This window comes from Hirundo rustica, chromosome 2 (genome assembly GCF_015227805.2).
Source record: "Hirundo rustica isolate bHirRus1 chromosome 2, bHirRus1.pri.v3, whole genome shotgun sequence".
Lineage (NCBI taxonomy): Eukaryota > Metazoa > Chordata > Aves > Passeriformes > Hirundinidae > Hirundo > Hirundo rustica.
Window position 1 is genome coordinate 87,672,778 of NC_053451.1, and position 24,276 is coordinate 87,697,053.

Here is a 24,276-nt window from a genome sequence, read left to right on the forward strand (position 1 = left end):
TGGGAGCTGACGTTTATGGGCTGCAGCAAATATATGTTGTATAATGCCTCTTTTGGAGAGGGTTGTACTTAGGCACTTTTCCATTTGTCTCTTACTAAGAGCTGCAATCTTTTCATAAATCTTACTGAATTCCTGCTGAATTAATATTTTAATGCTTGTGGAATCCATGGTATAATTATGCTAAGGCTCCTGGTGTCCTTTTTATAGACAATTTGTATATTCTCACTAGTTAAAATTCTATTGTAACTTGTATTCTTGTTTCTCTGCCACTTTGTTACACACGGTGACTGTTAATTGGGCAACTCCTTGCAAGGATTGTGATTGTGGTACAGGTTTGTGGGTCAGGCATTATGCAGGCACTGGCATGATATGCAGATGGGAACTAGATGAGTAGGTTTTCTGTGTCGTCCACAAAAGTTTGTCTAGGCAAGGCATGACATGATTTTTGTGGAGAGAATTGGAGATTATGTTTTAAGTATGCAGCATCTTGTTTTTGTGGAACATGGACATAATTCAATAGAATTATGGTAACAGCAAACATGTAAGTTGCAGTTGTCAATATGTCAAAAGAAGGAGCATCTGAAAATGGTATATGTTGCTGGACTGACTTTTTTTAACTCCAGTGTTTGGTTTCTTGGTTTCAGAAGAAAAGGAGGAAGAAGATGAAACAGAAGATGCAGGTCTGGATGACTGGGAAGCTATGGTTAGTGATGAAGATGGAGAGAAAGGTGGGCATGTAAATACCAAATGTCAAATGTATGTTTTTTCTGGTTAAGCAGCTTTGGGCTAAGTTTTCTGTTTCTGTAGAAAACAATATTTTACTTCGATTTTTCCTCTGCTCTGTTAGATGTATTATGAGTTAAGTATGATGATAAATACATACAAGAAAAGCAAAGCTCTTCTCAAAAGCACAGCTTTCAGAAGCCACGCAAATACTGCTTAACCCTTTGGAAATACTCTTATGTGCAGTTACCATCTAAAATAAATGGGTTGTAATTTTTTGTCTTTTTATGAGAGTAAAAATCCTCTTCTCTAATATGTGCTTAAACCATCTCTGTGAGTTTAGGGAAGCCTTTTACCTGGTATTGTATTTCCCTAGTAATCATTTCAAAGCTGTAGTATTTTTATACATGAATCTGGCATCATCTAGGAGAGTACCCCTGCGAGAAGTTTTCAAAGAAGTGGGGGAATAAGATGTGTGAAGGTTAAGTGTGCATGAGACTGAAAGAACTGGGATTGTTCAGCCTGGAATGGAGAATGCTTTGGGATGACCTAATTGCAGCCTTCCAGTACCTAAAGGGAGCCTACAGGAAGGATGGAGAGACTATTTACAAGGCCATGGAGTGATAGGAGAAGATTCAAACTGAGAGTAGGTTTAGTTTAGATATTAGGAAGAGCTTCTTTACTGTGAGGGTAGTGAGACACTGGAACAGATTGCCTAGAGAAGCTGTGGATCCCCATCCCTGGAAGTGTTCAAGGCCAGGTTAGATGGAGCTTTGAGCAACCTGGTCTAGTGGAAGATGTCCCTGCCCTTGGCAGGAGGGCTGTAACTAGATGGTCTTTGAAGTTCCATCCAGCTGAAACCATTCTGTGATATGCTTCTTGAAGAGGCAGATTTGGAAGAAAGAAAGAATTGCCAGGGCATCTGTGTCCCTGTGCATGTATGCCAAAGGCTGTATTTTGTCTGTCAAAATTTTGTTGAGTCAAACTCAACATCAAAGTTTATGGGGAACTTAGGGCTGTGCAACAGTGCAGGGATAATTTCTCAGATATTTTCTTCCAGTGATGGGTAAATTGTTATTTCTGTGAGCTGTCATGAGCAGGAATTGGTTGCTGGACTTAGTGCTTCCATAACGTCTTCATTATGCTTAAAGGCTATTTATTCATCAAGTACTTTTTACTTGCCTATACTTCTGACACCTGTGCTTTCAAGTGTAGTGCTTGAAATACAGCTACATACAGCAGAATGGATTTCATTCCAGCACAGGTGTGTTCCTCTGATGCTTTTAAATTCTAGGGACTGCTGCTGGCCTTGAGTGTTTGTTTTAGTCTGGCACCACTGTCCTGGAGAGGACATAGCACTTCTTACTGCTTGGATTTGGAGGCTCTGCCAATGGGATCCAGAAAAAGAGCCTTCCTGGGAATTAGATTTAGTGTATTACTGAGCTGATGACTATGAGTGTAGCAAGGAAACGTAACTAATCTCTAAGAACAGTGATTCTGCCAGCAGTGTTGTAAGGAGGAGAATCCATGGTTTTAAAGTGATCATCAGCTTGCCTCTTAAAATTTTCCAGGTGATTATAAACGGAAAGCTTTCAAAGAAAGACAATTACTTTCTGATAATTCTTTTTGTTTGTTTATTGAAGAATTCCTGTGAAAAATATTAATCTTTTCTAAACCATCTAAGAAAACTTGAAGATTATTTTTTTCATGGGTGTTAAAGAGACCATTTGTTTTGATTGTTATCTCTGCTTAAATGTGCCTTCCTGATCAGTGGTGTGCAGAATCCATATAGTAATGATTTGGAGTATTTTGGCTTTATTAGAAAGATGTTTGTGCATTGTTCCTTTATGAAGTGCACATGACTTCAAAGAATGTTTGCAAATAATGTTAAACATAAGTTTAACATAAGTGCTGATTATATTGTTCTTTACCCCATCCCAAACTTGCTTTGCTTCTGGATTTGAAACACAAGCCAGCAACTCTAAACGTGAAACTTTTTTTTTTTCCCCATTGGAAGTTGAAAAATGATCTTGACAAGCACTTACTGTAGAACCTACTCTCAGCCCTCATTCTTCTCCAGTAGTCTCTTTTGCTTTTGGTGCCATCTCCCCCAGAAGTGTGGACTTAATAGAGAATTTTCAATTTACTCTTTTTTTTAACAGAGAGCAAACCTGTCCATATTGAAGTCAAAGAACAAAATGAAGTGGATGAGGAAGAGGAGGAGGAAGATGAAGAGGAGGAAGAGGAAGAAGAGAGTGAAGAATCTGAAGATAGTGAAGGCAGCGAAGATGAGGATGAAAAGACTTCAGATGAGAGAGAGCCAGACTCCCAAGCTATTGGAAAACAATCTATGGAGAAGAAGCCTAGCAAGGAAATTAGCTCTGATTCTGAGTATGACTCTGATGATGACCGCACTAAGGAGGAGCGTGCTTATGACAAAGCTAAACGGAGAATTGAGGTATTGAGATAGACTTGGATTCTTGTCTTGTATAACAAATAGATTAATTTTCAGTTAATTTTGTCAGATTTGTCAAAATGGTGGCTGTGTCCAGGCTAATATTTAAACAAGTTCAGAAATTTAATTAAGAAAAAAAATACTTGGTTTTGTCTGAAGATCAAGTATTTGCTTTTAGGTGACTTGAGCACAAAGCTGGCAACTTAAGTGCTGTTTCCCTCCACCTCTATATCCCTCCTGGAAAAAGAGGCTTTTATTCTTTGCAGATAGATATTTTCAAGTTTTAAAAAATGTGTCTAAACTGTTCAGTGCTTTCATGGCTGCTAATGTTCTTGGTTTCCTCACCCAAGGTGCTTGTTCAGAATGCACCATCAGCAAAGCTACTGTTAGTGGGTATAACAGCTTAGCCTATTAGACTGTAACAAGAACCAATCAAAAAAAAATGTAACTGTTAGTCAAAATGTTTTGATTTACCAAAAGAGAGATGACAGACCTTAAATTGCCTTGAAAATTTAAGTCCCACAGCTAACTCTGTGTTTGTATGTATGTAATCAAGTCAAAAGGTGACCTGTGGTTTTTAATTCATACTCACCAATCTTTATGTGTCTTTTACGTAGAAGCGACGAGCTGAAAACAGCAAAAATATGAACACTGAAAAGCTCAGAGCACCAGTTATCTGTGTCCTGGGGCATGTAGACACTGGCAAGACCAAAATTTTAGATAAGGTAAGGTGTGGAGTGTGAAAGCACTGACTGTGCCTCTTGTTTATGCATTTATTTTTTTTGGTTGAAGACAGAAAGAAATGAGTGTGCTCAGACATAACTTTAGTCTCTTATATGTATTTCTGATCTTTTTTTTGTCTTCAGCTCCGCCATACTCACGTGCAGGATGGTGAAGCTGGTGGCATCACTCAGCAGATTGGTGCAACTAATGTTCCTCTTGAAGCTATTAATGAACAAACCAAGATGGTGAAAAATGTAAGTTACAACACTTCAACAACTGCATCTTAAAAATATGAAGTGTAGACTAAAAAAGGCCTTGTGAGATTTCCTGACATGGACAGATGTACTTTCCTCGCTCTCTAATTTTGGGGTCGATTGTTTTTTAATTCTTATCACTCCCCCAGGAAAGGGGAGGCTGTCTCATTTTTCATACTTTTGATTTCAGTTAATGCATTGCTGTTTCTTCAGAGAAATATGTAAATACTGTTTACTCTATTCTGGACAGTGCACATATGTACACAGACTGCTTACTTGTCAGTATTTTGATTGTAAACTGAGACTCTTGAAACCTCTTGAGTATATTTTCTGTTAAAAACTTACCCTTTGCTGTATGTGCTGAAATTTGTCCAGTTCCTGAGTGATGAATTTTAGGGTGTTACAGAAGTAGTAACTGTTCTGTATCATTTGTTTTGGATACTATATCCTATTTTATAGAAGCAGCTGGCTGAAAAGCCTCAGTGTAGTAATGGCTTTTTCCAGGATTTTACTCAACTTAGTAAACATGTAAACTTAGGTGAGAGGAGAAAATCATCAAGACAAGGATGGTACATTTCACTACACTGAAATGTTTTTTCTTCTGTGGGCTGTCTTGTTTTACAGATTTGAGCTTAGCTTGTGGCCGGTTGATACCTGCAGGAATGTGCTGCATTATTTTAAATGTTGAAATGACTTGACTGATTTTGTTTATAGAGGGTACTGGCCTTAGAATATGTATCTGGATTTTTGAAGTGCAGACTGTCAGTAATGTTGCCAGCTCTTATTTTTTCTTTTCTTCTACTTTTGTAATCTCTACAAGATGACTAATATTTTGAAATGTTAGTTTGACAGAGAGAACATAAAAATTCCAGGCATGCTGATAATCGACACTCCAGGACATGAGTCTTTCAGGTAACATTTTCTCACAATGTTGTACTTCTCAGAACTGGTGGCAAAAGCATCTGGAGATATTTTTAGCAAAGTGTGAGGTCTCTGCTTAATTAATTGTTTTAGTTCTCATTAAAAAAAAAAAAGTCTAACAAAACCAACTTAAAGTAGAGGAATTAAGTGGATTTGCTTCATTTGCAGGTGCTTTTTATATCTGGTTAATTGCTGGCCTTTTATAGCTGATTATTTTTGTCTTCGTGCCAATTGAGCCATGAATATCTGAAAAAGCTTGTAAATAAATAGTTAGTGTAAGAGGAAAGATGGAAGCAGGAAGCTAGCTGGAGGAAAAAAGGTGAGGATTTCAGGTGACCTAAGTACTCTGCTATGAAAAATTAGAACTTTTGTCCTAGTCTCTCATTCATAGTGTCCCAGTTAAGGTAACCGAGTTCATAAGAATGGAAGTTATTAATTACACAAATCATCTGAGTCTTAGCAGAGATCAAATGCATTCTAGGAACACCAGTGGCATGCAGGCAGGCCACTAAATCAGCTTTTAAGGGTAAAATGTGACTGAACTCACTGAGGTGAGATCTTGGGTGAAATCTCGAAACAGAAGGATTAAGACTTGGATGTGACTTTTTTCAGTAAAAGCCTTTGTAAGCATTGAAATGCTGTGTTGTGGAGCGCTTAGTAATGTTCAGATCAGTATCTTGGCATGGTACCTCTTACAGCTCTCCATCTTCTAGCCAGGTCTTGTTTGGTAACAAAGATGTGATCATCTCTTTACATTGTATTGTATAAAATTGTGAGAGTTTAAGTGTTTGTGCAGTATATAAAAAAAGTTTGTTCAGATTTTACAGACCTGCATTTCACTTGAACTGTCTCAATTGTTGCCCAGAAAATGATCAGAACATATCTTACATTGTAAAAATATATAATAATATGAAAACCCTCAGGAGAATAATAATTTTTTAGCTTTCTTACACATTCTTTAATGTATTCTGTTAAATAAAAATCAGTGTCATTTGAATGGTTTACAGTTTGGAAGGGAAATAACTAATGAGTTTCGCTTTTTGTTTGTCGGTGTAAGTTTGACATAGTACTCAGAGTTTTTATAAAGGTTCTGTTGCTAAATGTGGTTTGTTTTTTTTTTTTTTTTTGTCTTTTAACATCACAGCAATCTAAGAAATAGAGGAAGCTCACTTTGTGATATTGCTATACTTGTAGTTGACATCATGCACGGTTTGGAACCACAGACAATTGAATCAATAAATCTGTTGAAATCAAAGAAATGCCCCTTTATAGTAGCTCTCAACAAGGTAGGATAGATTTTTATCCTAACAGTCTATTTCTTCACTCTAATAGTGTGCTTGCCATTTGACAATTGTCTGTTTTCTTCCTTGAACTGGAATTGTTTTGTGTAAAATCTGGAGGGGTGGTTCTTGGGTCCTGCGTCTTGCATGTTTTTGTGTCCTTGGTATCACAATGGCTCTACAGGAGCTTTGCAGTACAATCAGTTCTTCTTTGAAGCCTGCCTGGTAAATTTTGTTGCCTTATGTAACTTCTGTATGTGATTCACACTTCTGGAAGTTGTACTTCAATTGTGTTGTTTTTTTTTTCCCTTGTGCCTACTTATATAGATTTCTGTGCATTTTCTGATAAAATTCCAACACAAGCTTCATGTTGACAAGTCATACTTTAATTTAGCCACTGATCCTGGTCAATTTGACTTGAAAACAGGCTGACTTTAGGCCATGGAGCAGTAGTGTTGATCACTGGTGGGAAGTGTTTTTGGCTTTTCAATATTAGATGGAAGATCAGCCCTGTTTTTATAAATCCTGTGCATGAGAAATTATGCTGCCTGTTTGTGATGACTATGAATTATATTATATATATGGAAATTACTCACGTCTGATGACTTTGGAAGCCATCTGACCTGCTGACAGAGAGCTGTTAGAAGGCTAATTGTATGCAGTGTAAAAATTGCAATATACTTCAAAAAATGAAAGGAGCATTAAGATTGAAGGTGGCTGGAACTGAGGAGGCCATTCTCATTGCCAAAACCAGCTACTTTTCGAAAGCATAAAAACAACCTCTTTGATGGAGAGGTGTCCAGGCCTTATGGCAGAGTAGTGGAGAGTTCTCTCTGTCAGACCCAAAGACCTGACTATCATTCATTGAGCCTGAAATTAAATAGCTAAGAGCTCTTGCATTTTGAGTTGTAGTTGCATTATTTGACCAGGTTGTAATCCATTTTCTTAAGATGTGGTTTTGATTTGTACAGCAAGTAGATTTTTGGGCTAAGTCTGTCCTGCTTTGGCAGCTGTCTTCGGGAAGTGTTTCTGAACTCCAGTTGTGTCTTTTGAACAGCCCCACTCTGGTCCCTTCTCTGTAGCAGCATGGGAAAGGGTCCATATTTACTGTAAATTTTAAAAGTTCTTAGTAAAACTGGTGTAGTCTCTTCTCAGGAAAAACCACAAACACTGTTGTGGTTTTGGGGTTTTTTTGTGTGTATGTGAATCTACAAACAGGTCTCTTCTGAATGTTTTATTTTAACCTTAGCGTAATTTATGCATACAGACTTCTTCCATATGAAAAAGATTACTGTAGCTTAAATTTTTAAAATCTGAAGTAACATTGCTATCCTGTAATACTGTCTGACATAAACAGAGCTAAATATAGCACCTAGAGCAAATAAAAATGCTTTAATTTGATTACTGGAGCAGATAGGTAGCTAGCTAAGTCGGTTGATAAAGTGTTTCTCACTGATGATGTGGCATAAGCATAAAGGCACCCTTTAGTAAGATGACATATTGCTGTGTTTTCAAGATCGATAGGTTATATGACTGGAAGAAAAGTCCAGATACAGATGTAGCTGTCACCTTAAAGAAGCAGAAAAAAAATACCAAAGATGAATTTGAAGAACGTGCAAAAGCTATCATAGTGGAATTTGCAAAGCAGGTAGGTTGGAATATTCAAGGTTCTTTGCTTAAAAGTGATAGTGAAGGGGGGTGAGTGAGTGGTGTGCTTTGTTTTGAGTTAGTGGGTGGATTTTGTTTTGGTTTTTCTCCTTTCCTCAGAACAACTTGGAATATCAAAAAAACTGTTGCATCTCTTCCGAAACATTGGTGTTAACCTCTCATCAACCGAACCTGGTTGTTTTTACATTTTGCATAATTTTAACTGCTCCATCTTTACTGCTGGTTTGGAGAAAAATAGCTAATTGCTGTGCCTGATCAATGGAGTCATGAATAGCAGATGAAGTTTTCTATCGCTGTTCTCTTTCTCTTTGGGAATAGCCTGAGAGAATCCCATCTGTCTCTTTTTCTCTTGGATGCTGGCAGGGTATGAATCACAGCAGTTCTGGGAACTTCCTCTGTTGGTGGCATATAATTCTATCTGGAAGCTAGATGGGGTAATTAGCTTTGTAGAATTATCCCACACTGCTTCCAAGTGTGGATTGAGGCTTTGTATTCCATAGCATGCTGTCAATAACAGTGTTGGCTTTTCAAATTGGGATTCAAAAAATGCAGTGGTATTTGTCTGGGGTCAAATGTTACTCAATACTGATGTGACTGTTAATCCTGATTCCAGGGCTTGAACGCGGCCTTGTTTTATGAGAATAAGGATCCCCGCACTTTTGTTTCTCTTGTACCTACCTCTGCTCACACAGGGGATGGCATGGGAAGTCTGATAGCTCTTCTCGTTGAGCTCACACAAACCATGCTGACCAAGAGACTGGCTGAGTGTCAGGAGCTGAGAGCTCAAGTCATGGAGGTAATACAGCAGCTCTCTTTCTTGAAATTCATTTAGAAATTTCTCCCTTCCCTGCACCCTTTGTTCTGGTAAAAAAAGTGTTTGACGTGCTTAAATAGGAAGTAACTTTTGTCCCCTTTCATTCAGGTGAAAGCACTGCCAGGCATGGGCACTACCATAGATGTTATTCTGATTAATGGACGTCTGAGAGAAGGAGACACCATTATTGTCCCTGGGGTGGAAGGTCCTATCGTAACTCAGATTAGAGGTCTGCTGCTGCCTCCTCCTATGAAGGAGCTGCGAGTTAAGGTATGGCACCTGGTTACTGTACTGACATTTTGAACCAGGAACAATAAATCAAGCTTTATCAAAAGAGAATGTAGTAGAATGTGGTTATATTCATGGTTTCTAAAGAGGGCTTCAAGGGGAATGCAGGGGACATCTGGTGTCTCTTGTGAAAATGTACGTGTTATGTTCGTGTTGGGGTGTGTGTTGTCACAGCAGTGGCAAAGAGAACGGTCAAGGAATTACCTTGCAGTGGGGATTAGGATGTGTATGCTTTAATAAGGGATTCAAGTGTGTGGCTGCATGTGAGAGGGAGATGCCCATCCTAAATGGAAACTGGAGTGTACTGGTACAGTGACTTCTGGGTTAAAGTTACAATGCTAGGAAAAGTGGTTATTTAGTAACAAAAGTCATACACACTGACATTTGAGAAAAGTGAACACGTGAGTTTCTACGGCTGTTGGCATCTTCCCATCACTTGCCTATGGGGCTGAATTCGTGGGGTTTTATCAGTGAGTAGCTGCCTATTGCTGCTTCCTCCTTTGTAGTATATGTTCGTTTTTTGAGCCCTTCTCTGCTTCTCGAAGATTTCCCCGTGTCCTGCCTGCCTCGGCAGGGGGTGCAGGGGCCACCTGAAGGGAGAGGTGCAGGAGGACTGAAAGGTGCAAGTGCAGAGCAGAGACAATCCCAGATGAAAGTTGGGAGCTGCTGCAATTCACTACTGCCATATTCTTCAGCTGCTCATCACTGCGTTGTGTTGCTGTGCACGAGCACAGAACTCTTGGCTAATGTGTATATTATTCTCTTTTTCAGAACCAGTATGAAAAGCACAAAGAGGTGGTTGCTGCTCAAGGTGTGAAGATTCTTGGGAAAGATTTGGAAAAAACCTTGGCTGGCTTGCCATTGCTTGTAGCTCATAAAGAGGATGAAGTCCCAGTCCTCAAGGTGAGGTGGCTGATGTTGAAGTACAGCACACTAAGGGTTACTTCAGCTCTCTGGTGATGAAACTCAAATGTTGGGAGCTCAGTTTGCAAATAACTGGGTTTTTTGGTTGTTTTAAAAACTGTTCCAGTAATGTATTTTAGTCTTGTGCCCGGGTGAAGCTTTGGTGTGATGTTTTTAGTATCTTGACCAGTTATTTTTTCCCTGATATTTTGCTGGGATGTCTCTGCTGCTAGAATAAGGTTTGAAAACAAGTATTGTGGCATAGTTTGACTCTGTTAATTACTGATTTGGTATTTATAGTAATTTATGGATGTATTCTAATCAAATTATATTAGGTAAATATCTACTAGTGGAGTTCTGCAAACTCTCCTAATTGCAAAGCCAATTTTAAGACTTTTGCAATAAATTTCTTTTGTGACTTACACATTAAAAATGGTAGAGGAAAGGATGTAGCTGTCCTAAACCTAAAACTGCTCCATGTTCTCCAAAGGCAGGAAGTTAGTTTAGAAAGGAAACTCACACATTGCTAATTTACTTTTAAATTTACATTATCTTCCTTTAGTCTTCTGTCTGTTTATTTATGCCTTTGAAGGGAGGTTAAACTTTTGGTATGTCCAAACACAGACCTTGTTGCTGGGTCCATGAGTATTTACTTAGTGTGCTACTGGTAGTAGATACACGATGCCTAGAAGTCAATGGCAAAACCCATTCATGTCTCAGAGGACGAGACTTAAGTGTCTGAGGTTAGAAGGCATAGGCTCTGAAAAAATCTGTTTTTTTGACTTCTTGAAAAGCAGCAAATTGGCTTTACTGCTCTTGCATCCTGTTTTGCACCCAGGCCTAAAGAGTGTTCAGAATCCTTTCCAGCTCATGGTTTTAGGGGTCAGCTTTTGTCACTGATCCTCAGGCAGCCAAAGGCATTGCCACACAATGTGGGCCATGTGTTCGCTCAGCCTTGCCAGCAGAAACTTGCGGTGCTGGGGAAAGTGATGTGTAGTCTGCAGAGAAAGGTTACAGCTCTGAAGGTGGGCGTCTGCTCAGTTTAATACGATCATCTTCCCAAAAAATCCTCAGCTCTTGTTCAGCTCGGGCTTTCCTAATGCCAGAAAGAGTCAGTGTCTCACAGGCTGTCTATGATTTACGCTGCAGCTCTGTCACTTGGGACCTATCACCATGGCTGTTGCATGTTTTCAGCAGCTCATGAACAGAAGATTTTGTACCCTGAGGCATAAATAGCAAGAGAACTAAAACTTACTTTTTTCTCTCCTTTTTTTTTTTTCCCTAAAGGATGAACTAATACATGAACTGAAGCAAACACTGAATGCAATCAAATTAGAAGAGAAAGGTGTTTATGTCCAGGCTTCTACTTTAGGCTCTTTAGAGGCATTACTTGAATTTCTTAAAACATCAGAAGTGCCAGTAAGTACTACTGTGCTTTATCTGATTCCCTTGATTTTGTGTTTAGTCAGTAAATGTTTCCTTTTGACTCGAAAAGATAAGTGACTTGATTTTTGTGGCTTTCTTTGACAGTATTCAGGAATTAATATAGGTCCTGTCCATAAAAAAGATGTTATGAAGGCATCAGTTATGTTGGAGCATGACCCCCAGTAAGTAAGCTCGCTCCCTCCGTGGCGCTGAGCGTGCCGTGGTGCCGCAGGCAGAGCGGGCCGTGGCTCCGGCTTTGCGGTGTGAGCTGTTGGGCTGGCTGTTCCCCGCAGGTACGCCGTCATTCTGGCGTTCGACGTGAGGATCGAACGTGACGCGCAGGAGATGGCCGATAGCTTGGGAGTTCGGATTTTTAGTGCTGAAATAATTTATCACTTATTTGATGCCTTCACAAAATATAGACAAGACTACAAAAAACAGAAACAAGAGGAATTCAAGTAAGTACGAGCAATTGTATTCTGGATGCTTCCCTAATAAGTGTCTCTCTTGTTTTAGTATAAATGAAGCTGGATTTAACTACTTGTTTCCTTACTGTTTAGCATGTAGTTCTGATGGAAAGGGAGGAGAGCAGGAAGATGGTGGGACGATAAATTGATAGGTTGCAAGAATTCAGTGCTCCGGTCTTATTGTTTAGATCTGGATTATGCCTGGAAGGGTGAGAGCTGTGCAGCAGATGCGAGATTCAGCTAGAACTGTTGTGTAACAGGGAGTGTTTTTATTAAGGTTTGCTTTCCATACTTGGCTTCTCTTCCTAGATCATGACAGATGGGTTAGTCTTGCAGAGTTAAAAAAACAAAACTAAAAGGATTTGGATTCTATTGTTTCATATCCATGTGATTCCAGTGTAGAGGGCTTAATTCTAACTGCAGTAACATGAATATGTAATCATTTAAGGATTTTTGGAATCATGTGTCATTGGATGGTCTTCAGTACAATAAGGACAGTCAAAACAAATGAAAATGTATTTCATTCCATGTTGATCCCAACTTGAGTTTGTTTAGCTCAGCTTTTAAATGTATTTGTTCACTTGGCAAAAAAAAAAAAAACCTTGAAATTCTGGAGTTCAGGCAGCAATATTTCTATTCCTGTGTTCTTGTGAGGTTGTAATTGCACTGTAAAATTACTACTCCTTTGGTCTTGGTCTAAGTTGAGTGCTCAAGCCTGTCAAATTAAAATCCATGCCAGGCATGCATGATTATTGCTCCCTGTAGTTCCTGAAGATCAGGTATGGACTAGAATTAACAAGAATGGAAAAGAGGTTTTTTCCTGCTTGATTTTTCTGCAAGTAACACTCCTAGAATGAATGCCCAAGAAATGTGGGAGAAGGCAGAACTGGTAATTTTACATCCACTGTTCCAGTGTATCTTTCAAAGCACCTTTCCTTGTCATCTTCCAGGCACATAGCAGTGTTTCCATGCAAGTTGAAAATACTCCCTCAGTTCATTTTCAACTCTCGTGACCCCATAGTGATGGGTGTCGTGGTGGAGGCCGGCCAGGTGAAGCAGGGGACTCCCATGTGTGTACCTAGCAAAAACGTAAGTAAGGGCCTCTTCCCCCTGCATGTCTGATCCCGCTGGTAGTTCCTGGGATGATGCACCATGGAGTGCTCGCCTGCCTTTCCTCAGTGCGCAGATTGCTGGTGGGAGATGAGGGTCAGACTTGCAGATCGAGTCTTTCTTCTGGTGCTCAGTTATCTCACTGCTCTCTGCCAGAAGCACTGAGCCCTGGAGTAGGGCACAGGAAGTGTGGCTGGAGTGCACCTGCCAGTTCTGTGCTGTGGTATTGTCGTACCTGGTAGCTCTAAAAAGGGGAGAATCAGCTCTCGACACTTTAAGGAATAACCAGCTGATAAGCCAGAGCTGTGGGAGATTGGTGTCCCTGCCCTTTTCAGGGTAGAGCACTTGCTGTGCTGAACATTTTGCTTGCCTGTGCTGAGGCGCAGCTCTGCCGGTGCCGCGCTTCCTGCAGCAAGTCTGTGCCTACAAACGGGTTTAGAGAAGGGTGTGTTCCACAGAGGTTTGGTGGAGGTGTTACAGCTGCTTCATTGTATTACAGTTTGTTGAAATTGGAATAGTTACAAGTATTGAAATAAACCACAAACCAGTGGATGTTGCAAAGAAAGGCCAAGAAGTGTGTGTTAAAATAGAACCTATTCCTGGGGAATCACCTAAAATGTATGGACGACATTTTGAAGCAACAGATATCCTCGTCAGCAAGGTAAGAGCAATCTGCATTTGTGGAGAGGGCTTAGGACAGAGTGGCATGTTTGAAGTGGAAATGCAGCATGAAGCCTCAAAAACAGGGGAGAAGCCTTCTTTCACAGACTGGCATTCACTTGGGGAGAGTGCTGGTGTGGCATTGTGCAGGTGAGGTCTCTGGAGCCGTGGTTTGAGGTCTGTAGTGGTGCCCCTGCAGAGGCCCAAAGGAAGGAAGTGCTGTGGCTGCAAAAACCTTGCAGCTCAGAGCACCTGAGAGGGCAAAATATCCTGCTCACTGTTTGCCAGCTCAGCAAGTACTCCAGGGCACCACAGCCTGTGCTTGAAATTGCACAATAAGTAGTGATCCTCCAGTTGCTCTGACTGTGGGGCACTGGCCTTGAAAGAGGAGATGATCCCTTGCTCCATCTTTTTCTGTTGGAAATAAAGCCACAGCTCTCTACCTTCCCAGCTGCTTTAGTCACCATGTCAGAGGACACTTCCTGCCACATGTGCCAGGGGCCTGTGCCCACAAATGAAGGGTGAGTAGGGCCTGCGATAGGGACAGGCTGGGGTTGCTGGTCCTGCAGGCTCTGGTGGAAGCAGGAGACCTCTCCAGTTCTTGCCTTACTGCGAAAGATGTAGGATGGTCTGTCCAGCTGCAGCCCCTCTGGACCAGGTAGGGGACACTGTGAGGAGAAATGAAGGGAAACAAACAGGATTGCTCACACAGCTGATCAGCAAACGGGCTTAGAATGAGTTTAGCTGGTGTGCAGACTGCCCTTTCTTCAGAGTAACTCTTTCCAGTGTGCTGAAAGCTGCCTTTAATTGCTGTGTGCTTCTGTGTTACAGATCAGCCGTCAGTCCATCGACGCTCTGAAGGACTGGTTCAGGGATGAGATGCAGAAGTCTGACTGGCAGCTTATAGTAGAACTGAAGAAAGTGTTTGAAATCATCTAGATAACTTTTACAGCAATGGGGAGGCAGGAATAAACGCACTCTTCCTGTTCTAAAAAAGTTACCAACAAAGTCCTGTATTGAAGACAGTGTTGGATATACGTTTGGGAGGAAAATATGTGGATAAAATGTTTTCCATGAGAAACCAAGAAATTTACACTGGTTTGACAGTGGTCAATTTACATGTTCCCATGGTTCCAATGTGCCTGTTCACCTCTCCTACTACCCTTCCTAATACTGGCTGCTGTTTTAAAGTTTGCCCTTCCCTCTCTCACACCTTCCTTCCACCCTTCTTCCCTCCTTCTCTCCAAAATAAAATAAATTGAATTTTTATTACAGAACTAAAGCTCTTTCACTTTTATACTGATGAGAGCAGTACTGCAGTATTTGATTAACCAAGCTTCTGCAGACTTTGTGATTCTTGGGACATTTTTGATGTAAGAAATACTTCTTTATTTATGCATACCTCTTTCCTTGACTTTCTTTTCCAACATTCTTCTGCTTTGTGCCTATAGAGGTTTTTTTTAAAATAGAAAATTAGGCAACTGGATATCTCTGTATTTGCTTTGTGTGAAACAATGTTGTGAAACATAGCTGCCCACCTTTTACTGCTTGTACAGTTCATGGAAGTCAACCTGTAATCATTATAATGCAGAGCCACAAATAAAGGAGATGGACATAGCAGCCCTTGTTTTACAGTTTGCTTCAGTAATCAGAGTTTCACTTCGTGGGCTGTGGCAAATGTGGAAAGGCCAGGCAGGGCCCTCTTGCCTCCCTCTACTTGGCAAAAAGGTGGAGGCTGTTCCAGCAGAGGTGTTTCCTCCTCTGAATGCACTTCCTGGGTGCTCAAGGTGGTGATGGCAGCGTTCCCGAGGCACGGGAGGGGCAGGCCGGCTGTGTAACACGGCACAGCTCCCGGAGGAGGTCCAAGCTGGCATCTGTGCTCCAGCTGCTGCTCAGGGCTGTGAGCACCTGCAAACAGCTGCAGCCCCAGAGCTGTGACTGGATGCTGCATGGCAGCTGTGGAGTCCTGACAGCGTGGGACTGAAGCAGCTCCATCTCCAGCGTGGATGTTGGTGAAGAGCAGGAGCCAGGCTGTAATCCCAACATCTTCTTCCATCCCTGCCCCTCTGCCTCCCTGCCTGGGATGACAGCTTGATGTGTTCTCACTGAGGCTGTCTCTGGGTAACTCAGCTCACGCTGACAGGAGCAAAACAGTCTTCAAAAGCACAAGCTGAAACAAACTCGAGGATCGATTATGCAGCTGAGATTTTTACCATTTAAGATACTTACAAGAGTTTAACATGCAACACCTAGTTTGATCAGATTTCTTCTGTCATCTGGATTACTTTTTTTTTTGAAAAATCTGAATGTTATGATTGGGACTATGTGGACTCCATTACAAAGGAAGATTTAATAACTCACCTCCTTTGCAAATGGAATTTAATTTTCTGGATTTTTTTTTTTTTTGTTAACTTTACACTTGCCATGGAAAAGGACCTTTTCACTATGGTGTGTGGTGCAACTTCCCATCCGTGGCTGAACAGAGTGATCAGAGGGACAATACTGCATTTAATTGTTAAAATTTTCTTTTGCAAACTATGCAATCATGAAACCTACACTAATAAAAAGTTCTTAAGAACACAGACGTCAAAGAGTGTGTTCAATGTATTTTTTGTTTCCTCAACTGCATAAGGGTGTTCTTCCATAGGTAAAAACTCCGGGGAACAGATGTGCTCCAGTGGCAGGCATGTGTTGTAGTTCATTAATGCTAAGTCCTTTTAGAGATGCCAATTTTACATCTGTCTGAGCACCAGTTCCAAAACCAGGGCTGGACCTGAAACCTGACTGGTAAAATACCAGCTTCAGTCTCAGCAATACCTGAGCTGTTGCTGTGCTTGTTTCTCTGAACCAAAGTGAAGAGAAAAAGGCAGCTTCAAAAGCAGGAAGTGAAGGGGCTCCAAAAGACCCAAACTAGAAACTTGATGGAGACTTAAAAGCGCTCTTGATTGAGACACTGTCCATCTCTCTAGACATGTATCTCTGACTGGATGCAAGTGCATGCGTTCATTCACACGGACCAGACTCCCCCAGCCTGCCCAAGGCCCCTGCTCTCAGCCCTCCGTGCACGGTGGGAGAAGCGCCGCTCCCTTGGGCACCACTGCAGCCCGTGTTTGAGTGGCGCTGTGTCTCACACCGAGGGGCCCAGCTCTGGGCTCAGCACTGCAGGTGCCTCTCACCAGCTTTTACACAGGTGATGAATAGGACTGGACCTGGTACTGGCTCTGGATACCACCTGGGCCTGGCCCCAAGCAGGACTTTGTTCCACCGGCCACCCTGCCCAGGGAGTGCCTGCCCGGACTATCCAGTGAACTTCTGTCTCCAGCCTGTCCTTCATCAGCTTGTCCCCGAGGATGGTACAGCAGATGTAACAAAGAGCCTTACTGAAGTCAAAGGCAGTGACATCTCCTGCCCTTCTCTCATGGGTCACAGGGCTGTAGAGGTGTCTCCCAGTGTCTGCTGTAAGCTGTGCTGTACACAGGGATGTGACCACAGCTTTCTGGCAGCTGCAGCTGCCCTCCTTGCAGCAGCTCCTGCCCTGTGCTAGGCAAGGTGCTTCCATTTAAGCTACTAGTGTAAATACTGCTCCAGGGTTAGTGCCAGCTTGCATTCCTGCTCTCAGTTCTATGCCCAGCATGACGTGGGATACTTCTCACCTCCCCCATCATTTCTTCAGAAGAGATTTTTCTCACCAGCTTGGTTTTTGTCAAGTGTTCGTCATTCTCTCCAGGTCCCTGAACAGCCTTGTTCAACACTGGGCCAAGCACAACTGTGTGAGGCTGGTGCACACCTGCAAAAAGCAGACTTGCCCGACACAACAACTGCAGGGATGCAAGCACCGCCCTGAAGCAGCGACACAGTGATGGGATGGTTTATTTTGTCTCTGCTACTCCCTACAACCTGTTTTGTTTTGCTGCACAATGGAAATGCAGGCTGGGGAGAAGGGCAGTGTTTTACACGTGGCTCTATCTTGAGTAGGAGCAATGCAGAGGACGGATGCAGGCCTGACCAGGGGTGTTGGCTACACTGCTACTGTCGGGTGACTTCCCTTCCTCCAGAAGCACGTGAGAGTGATGGGACACCCAAGGCCACACAGCACCCTGGCTTCAGCTGACAATCCTGTGTGCTTCAGGAGTGGCTGGGCCACCCTGACTTGAATGGTTGAAGGATGAAACTGAAAATGAACTGCTATTCCTCCCTCAGCTTAAAATCAGTAATAAAGTTAGCAGAGAGGAAACAAAAAGTGGCCAGGTGCCTGTACACAGCCTCCTCCACGTGTTGAGGTGGTGTCACTGTGTAGAACTTCGTGAAATGAATCAAAGCTGTGCCTTTAGTAAAAGGCGTTTGCTATATTCAAACTGAAGCATCACAAAATAGAATCAGTACAAAAATATACATACAGTTCTTTATTAAACAACTGTAAACACTTCACTGTAAAAATCCATAAAACTTTATAAACAAACATTTTGTAAATAGATTCTATACTACAATAAAAGAATTTTAACACAATTATTTACATGCAATACTGACAAATTTGGCACTTTCTGAAAAGAAATGTACAAAACACTTTGTTGTTTAAAAAGAAATTTGAAATTATAAAAACTCAGGGCATTACTATCATGCACTTTGCAAATACCTCACAAGCACTTATGGCACAGCTAGCAGAGAGCTCCAGGCTCTCATCAAGCTCTTTACTACATGTTCAGATAACTTTTAATGTGCTTCCATAAGTTTGTTGTAAAACTACCTGAACATTGTCAAGAATGAAATCAAATGCCATATTCCAAACCGATTCCACGGATGACTGCATTAACCTGAAGGGAAAAAGGAAGAAGAGGCTGAAAATGACCATTACAGAACCCGTCCTTTTTACAATCACTTTTGGTCTTCACACTGGAAAACAAGATCACAACAGTTCCCCAGGAATGGGCTTTGATGCAGTCCTGGTAAAGCTCTCCCTCTCTACTTGAACACACCAATGCTACTTAATGGAACAAATTGCTGGTGTGAGCAGTGTCACAGCAGCTTGGGAATGCTGGCATCCGGCAGTGTGTGAGCCTGTGAACTGAGTGGTGGGTGACCTTCCACCAACTGCATACTGAAGACCAGAAATGGCAGTTTTCTGAATCCTGATCTTTACTTCCTCATCCCAAGACAGAGATGCTCTTTCTCTATTTCCAACAAACACCAAGTGCAACCCACTCATTTAAATAACAGTGTTTGGGGCACTATATTATTTTTTATATATTAATTTTTTAAAATCTATTTATTGCTAAAATCAAAATCCACAGAGAACTATGAGTTCCCCCAATGATGTGAGTTACTCTTTTAATCAGCAGCTCCAAGAAATGAATGAAGGAACTGCCCAAGGAAAGCAAAGCAGCTCTGCACTCTCAGTCTCCCTTCTAGATCCCTGTATTGCAGGAGAGCAGAGGGTTCCTACACTCAGAGCTTTGGAGGGTGTAACACCAGCATCACATGGGTAAGTGTGAACCCTTTGGAGGGACATGCTGCCATCAGTGCAGATCCAGCACACAGGGACCGGGAATGGGACATTTTGACAATTCTGAAGAGTTTTATAAAGAATTTACTATCAGGATTTCATAAAACAGTTCATTGCATTGTGTATTTTGCATTTTCTAAGGCCTAAGGATATCCCATAATACAAAAGCCAGTGAACTTTCTATACTTCTGTATAGATTGATTCATTTAGTGAAATATATTTTAGAGATCTAAAACCTAGAAAGCTGAGCCACGGTTAAGCTTTAGTTAGTAAGCAAGTCCTAAATGCATTAAAACCTCATAAACTCATGGCAAGAGTATTAGGAGCAAAATAACAAAGTAACAGGAATGGATTTAAAGACTGGAGGTGAGATAGGATCTGGATAGAGCAAGAGAATGAAAATGTGTCGAAGATGCCAGGAAAAAATGTACAAAAACAGGATGAAGAAAGGGAGAATGCTGATGAAAACTACAATCTTTGCCTAGAAAGTGCTGCCCAGAGAAGCTGTGGATTCCCCATCCCTGGAAGTTCAAGGCCAGGCTGGATGGAGCTCTGAGCACCCTGCTGCAGGGGCGTTGGGCCTGGGGATCTTGAGGGTCCCTTTCAACCCAAACCATTCTGTGATTCTATGAAATACTACTAAATATTACGCTTATTTTTTCACAGATTACCTGTTTTAACACTCCAACTCCTCCTCTCAATCCCAGTTTTTAAGCTTAAAACCACTCATCAGTGGAATGTCTAATGGGTTAATGGGCTCACAATGCAGCATCTAGTGTATAAATTCTAACAAATATAGTCTAAAGTTCACAAATACTAGTAATTAATTTACCTTTTCATGTACTTAACAACCAGATCTAACTTTTCCAAGTCTTTTTCTTCTATTAGATCAGTACAGTATTTCACAACCTGTAGAATGTCTTCTTCCATAGGATCTGTAATTAAGAAAAAAATCGAAAAAATGAGATCTTTTCTCTAAGGATACTTAGATTATAATCACAGAATAATGGGAATCAATAGAAAGAAATTCTGCAGTGTCAGCATATCAGGAGCCAACCTGACCATTTCTGTATTCTCACACATCTTCCTGACATCAGAAGCTGTGCACCTAACAGGACTGCAGGGTCCTGAAATACGTCAGTAAGACCACCTGACAGCAAAGCCAGCGGTAACCAAAGGGAAAAGAACTGGGATTTAGAATGCAATGGCTGTTTTGAAATTCTTAGGAAAATAATAATAACGTCCAGGATAGGAAGATCAAATTTCCCAAGGTTTTAAGGAGTTGCTGTTTGTTTGACCTAATTCAAATCACAATTTAGCAATCGTGTCACAGTTGCACAGTTTTTTTTATCTAGGGTTCTTTCCAGCATTTATTTTGACAAAACCCCAAACCCTGCACTCCTTTGCCTCTAAGATGAGATCTTCATAGAAGAAAATGAATTCCCTTTCAAGAGCTTTCATTTTAGTGGTTGCAATATGTTGGAAAACCACAGTAAACCTCAGACACAAGTAACATTAAGGCACAGCACAATGGCCAGACACATGGCTTGAAGAAGGAGCATGTTAATTTTCATGATGTTAAACAAGACACAGGAGTTGGCAAAGCCACAGAGTAACAACAGGTACAAACTTCTTCCACGACTGCCAAGGGAGTAAGACTTCAAGAGTACTGTGATAAATAATCCGCAAAAGGAAGAGCAAAGGAGAAAGGAAGTACAGAAAGCCTACTCAGAGCAGTTTTCCTTGTGATGCATTGCAAGATCACCCCAGTGTGGCATCCCGCACCTGAGATGGTCGTGATCCACTCTTTCAACAACGTCTTCACATCGTTGAATTCCACAGCTCCAGCGAGGTTTGGGGCTTGCGGCCTGAACGAGCCCGGCTGCTGCTCCGGCACAGCTGAGGGGCCTGAAGAATCCGAAGCTGATGGAACTGCTTCTGCCTGCCCCAAACACAGAAGTGGATAATGCTCAGTCTGACAAATATGGGAACACCATGTACATACAGAGATAAGTGTCAGTGAAGAGCTCAAGAAAGAAAAATAGCAACGTGAACTCAGTCTAAAGAAGCAGACACAGCTTTACCGAAAGCTGTTTGTGTTAGAAGTACCTGAACAGCTGTTCCTTCTTGTTTCAAGAAGCCATCTATTAGCTTCTGTGGGCTTCCAGATGTACCTGGCATGTTTTTTGCAGGACTACCAATAAGTTTGTTTTTCAAAGGACTCTGAATCTTTTTCACAGGACTGACTGGATTTTTTTTCCGTATTTTTTTCTTATTTTTCATAGTTGTATGCTTCAGGTGTAAGACAGGATTTTTTGACACTGAAAAACACAGGGATAGTCAGTGGTTGACACATTTGAAATTTAATACTTGCCCATTGAAAGGGGGACTCTGTATCTCCCACAAAAATCTAATGATAACTTGAGAAAACACAGCCTAGATAAAGCAACTTTAACACATGCACCATTCCAGATCCTGGCAAATTTTTAAGTATTTGAAAAGCACTGTTAAGATTTTCAGTGTATGCAGAGGATACTTCATGAGCTTTTTAATGTGAGTATTTCAGTACTTGAATAGAAGCAGCTGGTGAAATCTGAATCTACTGGACAGATTTCCCCACTTCAGTCAGAGCACTGCCCCACCAGTGCTGTCAGCAAAGCCAGCAGTGTAGAGCCCCCACAATGCTTTTATCACAGTTTATGAAGGAAATGGCTCTCATTCCATCATTCTAACATGTCTGCATCAGTCCACTGGCTATGAAATCAGGGTGTGATTATAATTACAATGCAGTGCTTAAGTGGCAATCAAGCCAACAGCATTTACAACCTATTTTTATGACAAAGCATGCTCACAGGGAATTAGTCTTATTTCTTTCTACTGATTACAAAAAGGAGACCTGGATGATCAGCTCAGAGTAAACCTAGCTGACTATCAGACACACAGTGAGGTGCAGTATCTTTCTCTAGCTGCCCCAAAGCCCTGCCAGTGCTATGGGTTTCAGGGAGCCATGAGAATGCTCCCTGAACAGAGTTTAACCAACTTAGGAAGTGCAATACTTTAAATCACAAGACACATCAAGTTTGGATTCCATTTGGCAAACATATGGATGTGGGTAAGTTTAGTGCCACAGTCCCCATGAACTGAGTTAATTACCCATTTGAGTAAAGCTGGGCACCTGTCTGCAAACTAAAACCACGGCTGGCTCTAACTGACAGTCTGTCAAAAATAAATACAGAAATTCAACTGAACACAGCATCTCCAGAGAAGCTCTGGTTATATTTTCCAGTTTGGTACTTAGGATTGCATAGCTGTTTGGATAGCAAACAACTCCTATACCGGAGTACACTCACAACTCCACAATCTCACCTAAAGTGTTAGCAGGCTGCTGCTCTGACTGCTTCTGCCTTTGATCATATGCATCTTTCAGCTCTGCTTGCAACTCAGCAGGTAGTGCAGCAAAAACCTCGGGATCCACCTGAACAGTAACAAAAGATTCATTTGATTATTTTAGCAGTGAGCAGCACCGTTTGCTTCCTTCTAGGTCACTCACATGAGAAAGGTATTTACATTTTATGCTAAGCAAAAATAAAGGAGATATAACTGGAACACTGTAAAATACATTGCACCTTTTCTCTGTATATTTTAGCTTGTAAAAACAACAAAACTGTACATTTAACATTACTCTAATTTTTTATTAAAATTACTGTTATGAGCATGTAACCCTTAATCACTTACTGATACCCAGTACAGCTGCATTAAGAGCAGCATTAAAACTAACCCAGAGAGCACTCCCTTCAAATTTCAAAGCAAACATTGTGACCACCAGATTCTTCTTCTTCCTTTTCTTTTGATACTCCTATTTCCTGCAAGCTGCTACATGGCTCGGAATATTCTTGGAAATGGTGTCAGTTTTTAAGGACAGGAAAAGCCAAGTCCAGCTATGTCATATTTTGAACTAGCACAAAAGGGTTTAATCTTTCTCCCACAGTTGTCCACCACTTGCTTGGCTGATGAAAGCACAGTCCCTTGCAACTGTCCCAGGGACTTGGATTCTAGACAGGAAATAATTTGATGCCAATTGCCAGACACACTCATATGGATGAAATAAAATTTCTTGTATTATCAGTTATTTTTCTCTTTGCATGTCTGAAGTGGCAGATCAGTGACAGACTCATCTTGTATTAGGAGTTTCCCATTCTAACTGGACAGTGTTTTCAGCTCATAATCTTAAAGATCTAATTCAAAAAAGCAAACCTATCATTTAGTGGATTAAATCTGCCAGTGGGAGAGTGCCCATCATTGCACTGGTAAAATTCAGAGATGAGCATGAACAACAAAAAATTAATCAAAACTACAATTACTATTCTAAGAGCACAATGCAATTTCCATCATTATCTGAGATACTGTATTTATTACATGTCAACCTGCAAATGTATTAAAATTTATCTGTTCTTTTCAATAGAGATTTCATTTTTTTAACCAAAATGTGTATGTTATGACAGGGAAGTAAGGGTTCTATTCACACACACGATGTCTAAGTAATACAGATAAAAAACATCAGAATGTGCTCTTACAGGTTAAAATTCATTAATTTAGCAAAAGTTTGTTCCTTTTTCAGAACTCCCTGAGTCAACACAAATTTTTCACCACACAGAATATGCACTAATTGAAGGAGGAAAAGGGAACAGCTCTGACTTCAATTACCATATACATTGTGGAGAACAAAGCACTATAGAGGAATGTAGCCAATTACATCACAGGTGTAAGGTGTCTTTTTAAATACAAATTTTACTTAATAAAACTGATTTTAAAAGGTTAGTGTTCTCTGGTAAAGCCTTCAAGAGTCAAGGATTTGGAATGTTCTGAATTGACACAGTTTTTTGTGTACACCACTTAATTAATGCAGAAATAATGCAGTGCATGAACTAGATGCATTTTTGTTATTCCCCCATCACTGCTCCCTCAGAGTGTAACATGGGAAAATTCACTTAGAGGAGCCATCAACTGAATTCACATGAATTCTCCAGTTATGTCAGGTAACTGATTGTACAGTGGCCTAACACTGTGATACAGGTATCTGAAAGT

At 41.0% G+C, this 24,276-nt stretch overlaps 2 protein-coding genes across 4 annotated transcripts in view; one reads left to right on the forward strand and one right to left on the reverse strand.

The window, feature by feature from the left end:
- EIF5B (eukaryotic translation initiation factor 5B) overlaps positions 1–15,311 on the forward strand; it is a 34,254-nt gene extending 18,943 nt beyond the window's left edge. Inside the window, exons 9-24 of the mRNA XM_040055017.1 lie at positions 645–728; positions 2,886–3,181; positions 3,796–3,903; positions 4,045–4,155; positions 5,000–5,067; positions 6,221–6,362; positions 7,873–8,004; positions 8,638–8,820; positions 8,947–9,108; positions 9,898–10,029; positions 11,317–11,448; positions 11,560–11,636; positions 11,748–11,912; positions 12,872–13,010; positions 13,531–13,692; positions 14,523–15,311. Of these exons, the coding sequence (XP_039910951.1) occupies positions 645–728; positions 2,886–3,181; positions 3,796–3,903; positions 4,045–4,155; positions 5,000–5,067; positions 6,221–6,362; positions 7,873–8,004; positions 8,638–8,820; positions 8,947–9,108; positions 9,898–10,029; positions 11,317–11,448; positions 11,560–11,636; positions 11,748–11,912; positions 12,872–13,010; positions 13,531–13,692; positions 14,523–14,630 (2,201 nt within the window). The 3' untranslated portion in view covers positions 14,631–15,311. The remainder of the gene's footprint in view (positions 1–644; positions 729–2,885; positions 3,182–3,795; positions 3,904–4,044; positions 4,156–4,999; positions 5,068–6,220; positions 6,363–7,872; positions 8,005–8,637; positions 8,821–8,946; positions 9,109–9,897; positions 10,030–11,316; positions 11,449–11,559; positions 11,637–11,747; positions 11,913–12,871; positions 13,011–13,530; positions 13,693–14,522) is intronic.
- Positions 15,312–18,081: 2,770 nt separating this feature from the next.
- REV1 (REV1 DNA directed polymerase) overlaps positions 18,082–24,276 on the reverse strand; it is a 56,924-nt gene continuing 50,729 nt past the window's right edge. For all 3 annotated transcript variants that reach the window (XM_040056078.2, XM_040056079.2, XM_040056081.2), the window contains 5 exons: positions 22,558–22,666; positions 21,301–21,512; positions 20,977–21,133; positions 20,024–20,126; positions 18,082–18,502 (listed from right to left, as the gene is read on the reverse strand). In XM_040056078.2, the coding sequence (XP_039912012.1) occupies positions 18,391–18,502; positions 20,024–20,126; positions 20,977–21,133; positions 21,301–21,512; positions 22,558–22,666 (693 nt within the window). In that variant the 3' untranslated portion in view covers positions 18,082–18,390. The remainder of the gene's footprint in view (positions 18,503–20,023; positions 20,127–20,976; positions 21,134–21,300; positions 21,513–22,557; positions 22,667–24,276) is intronic.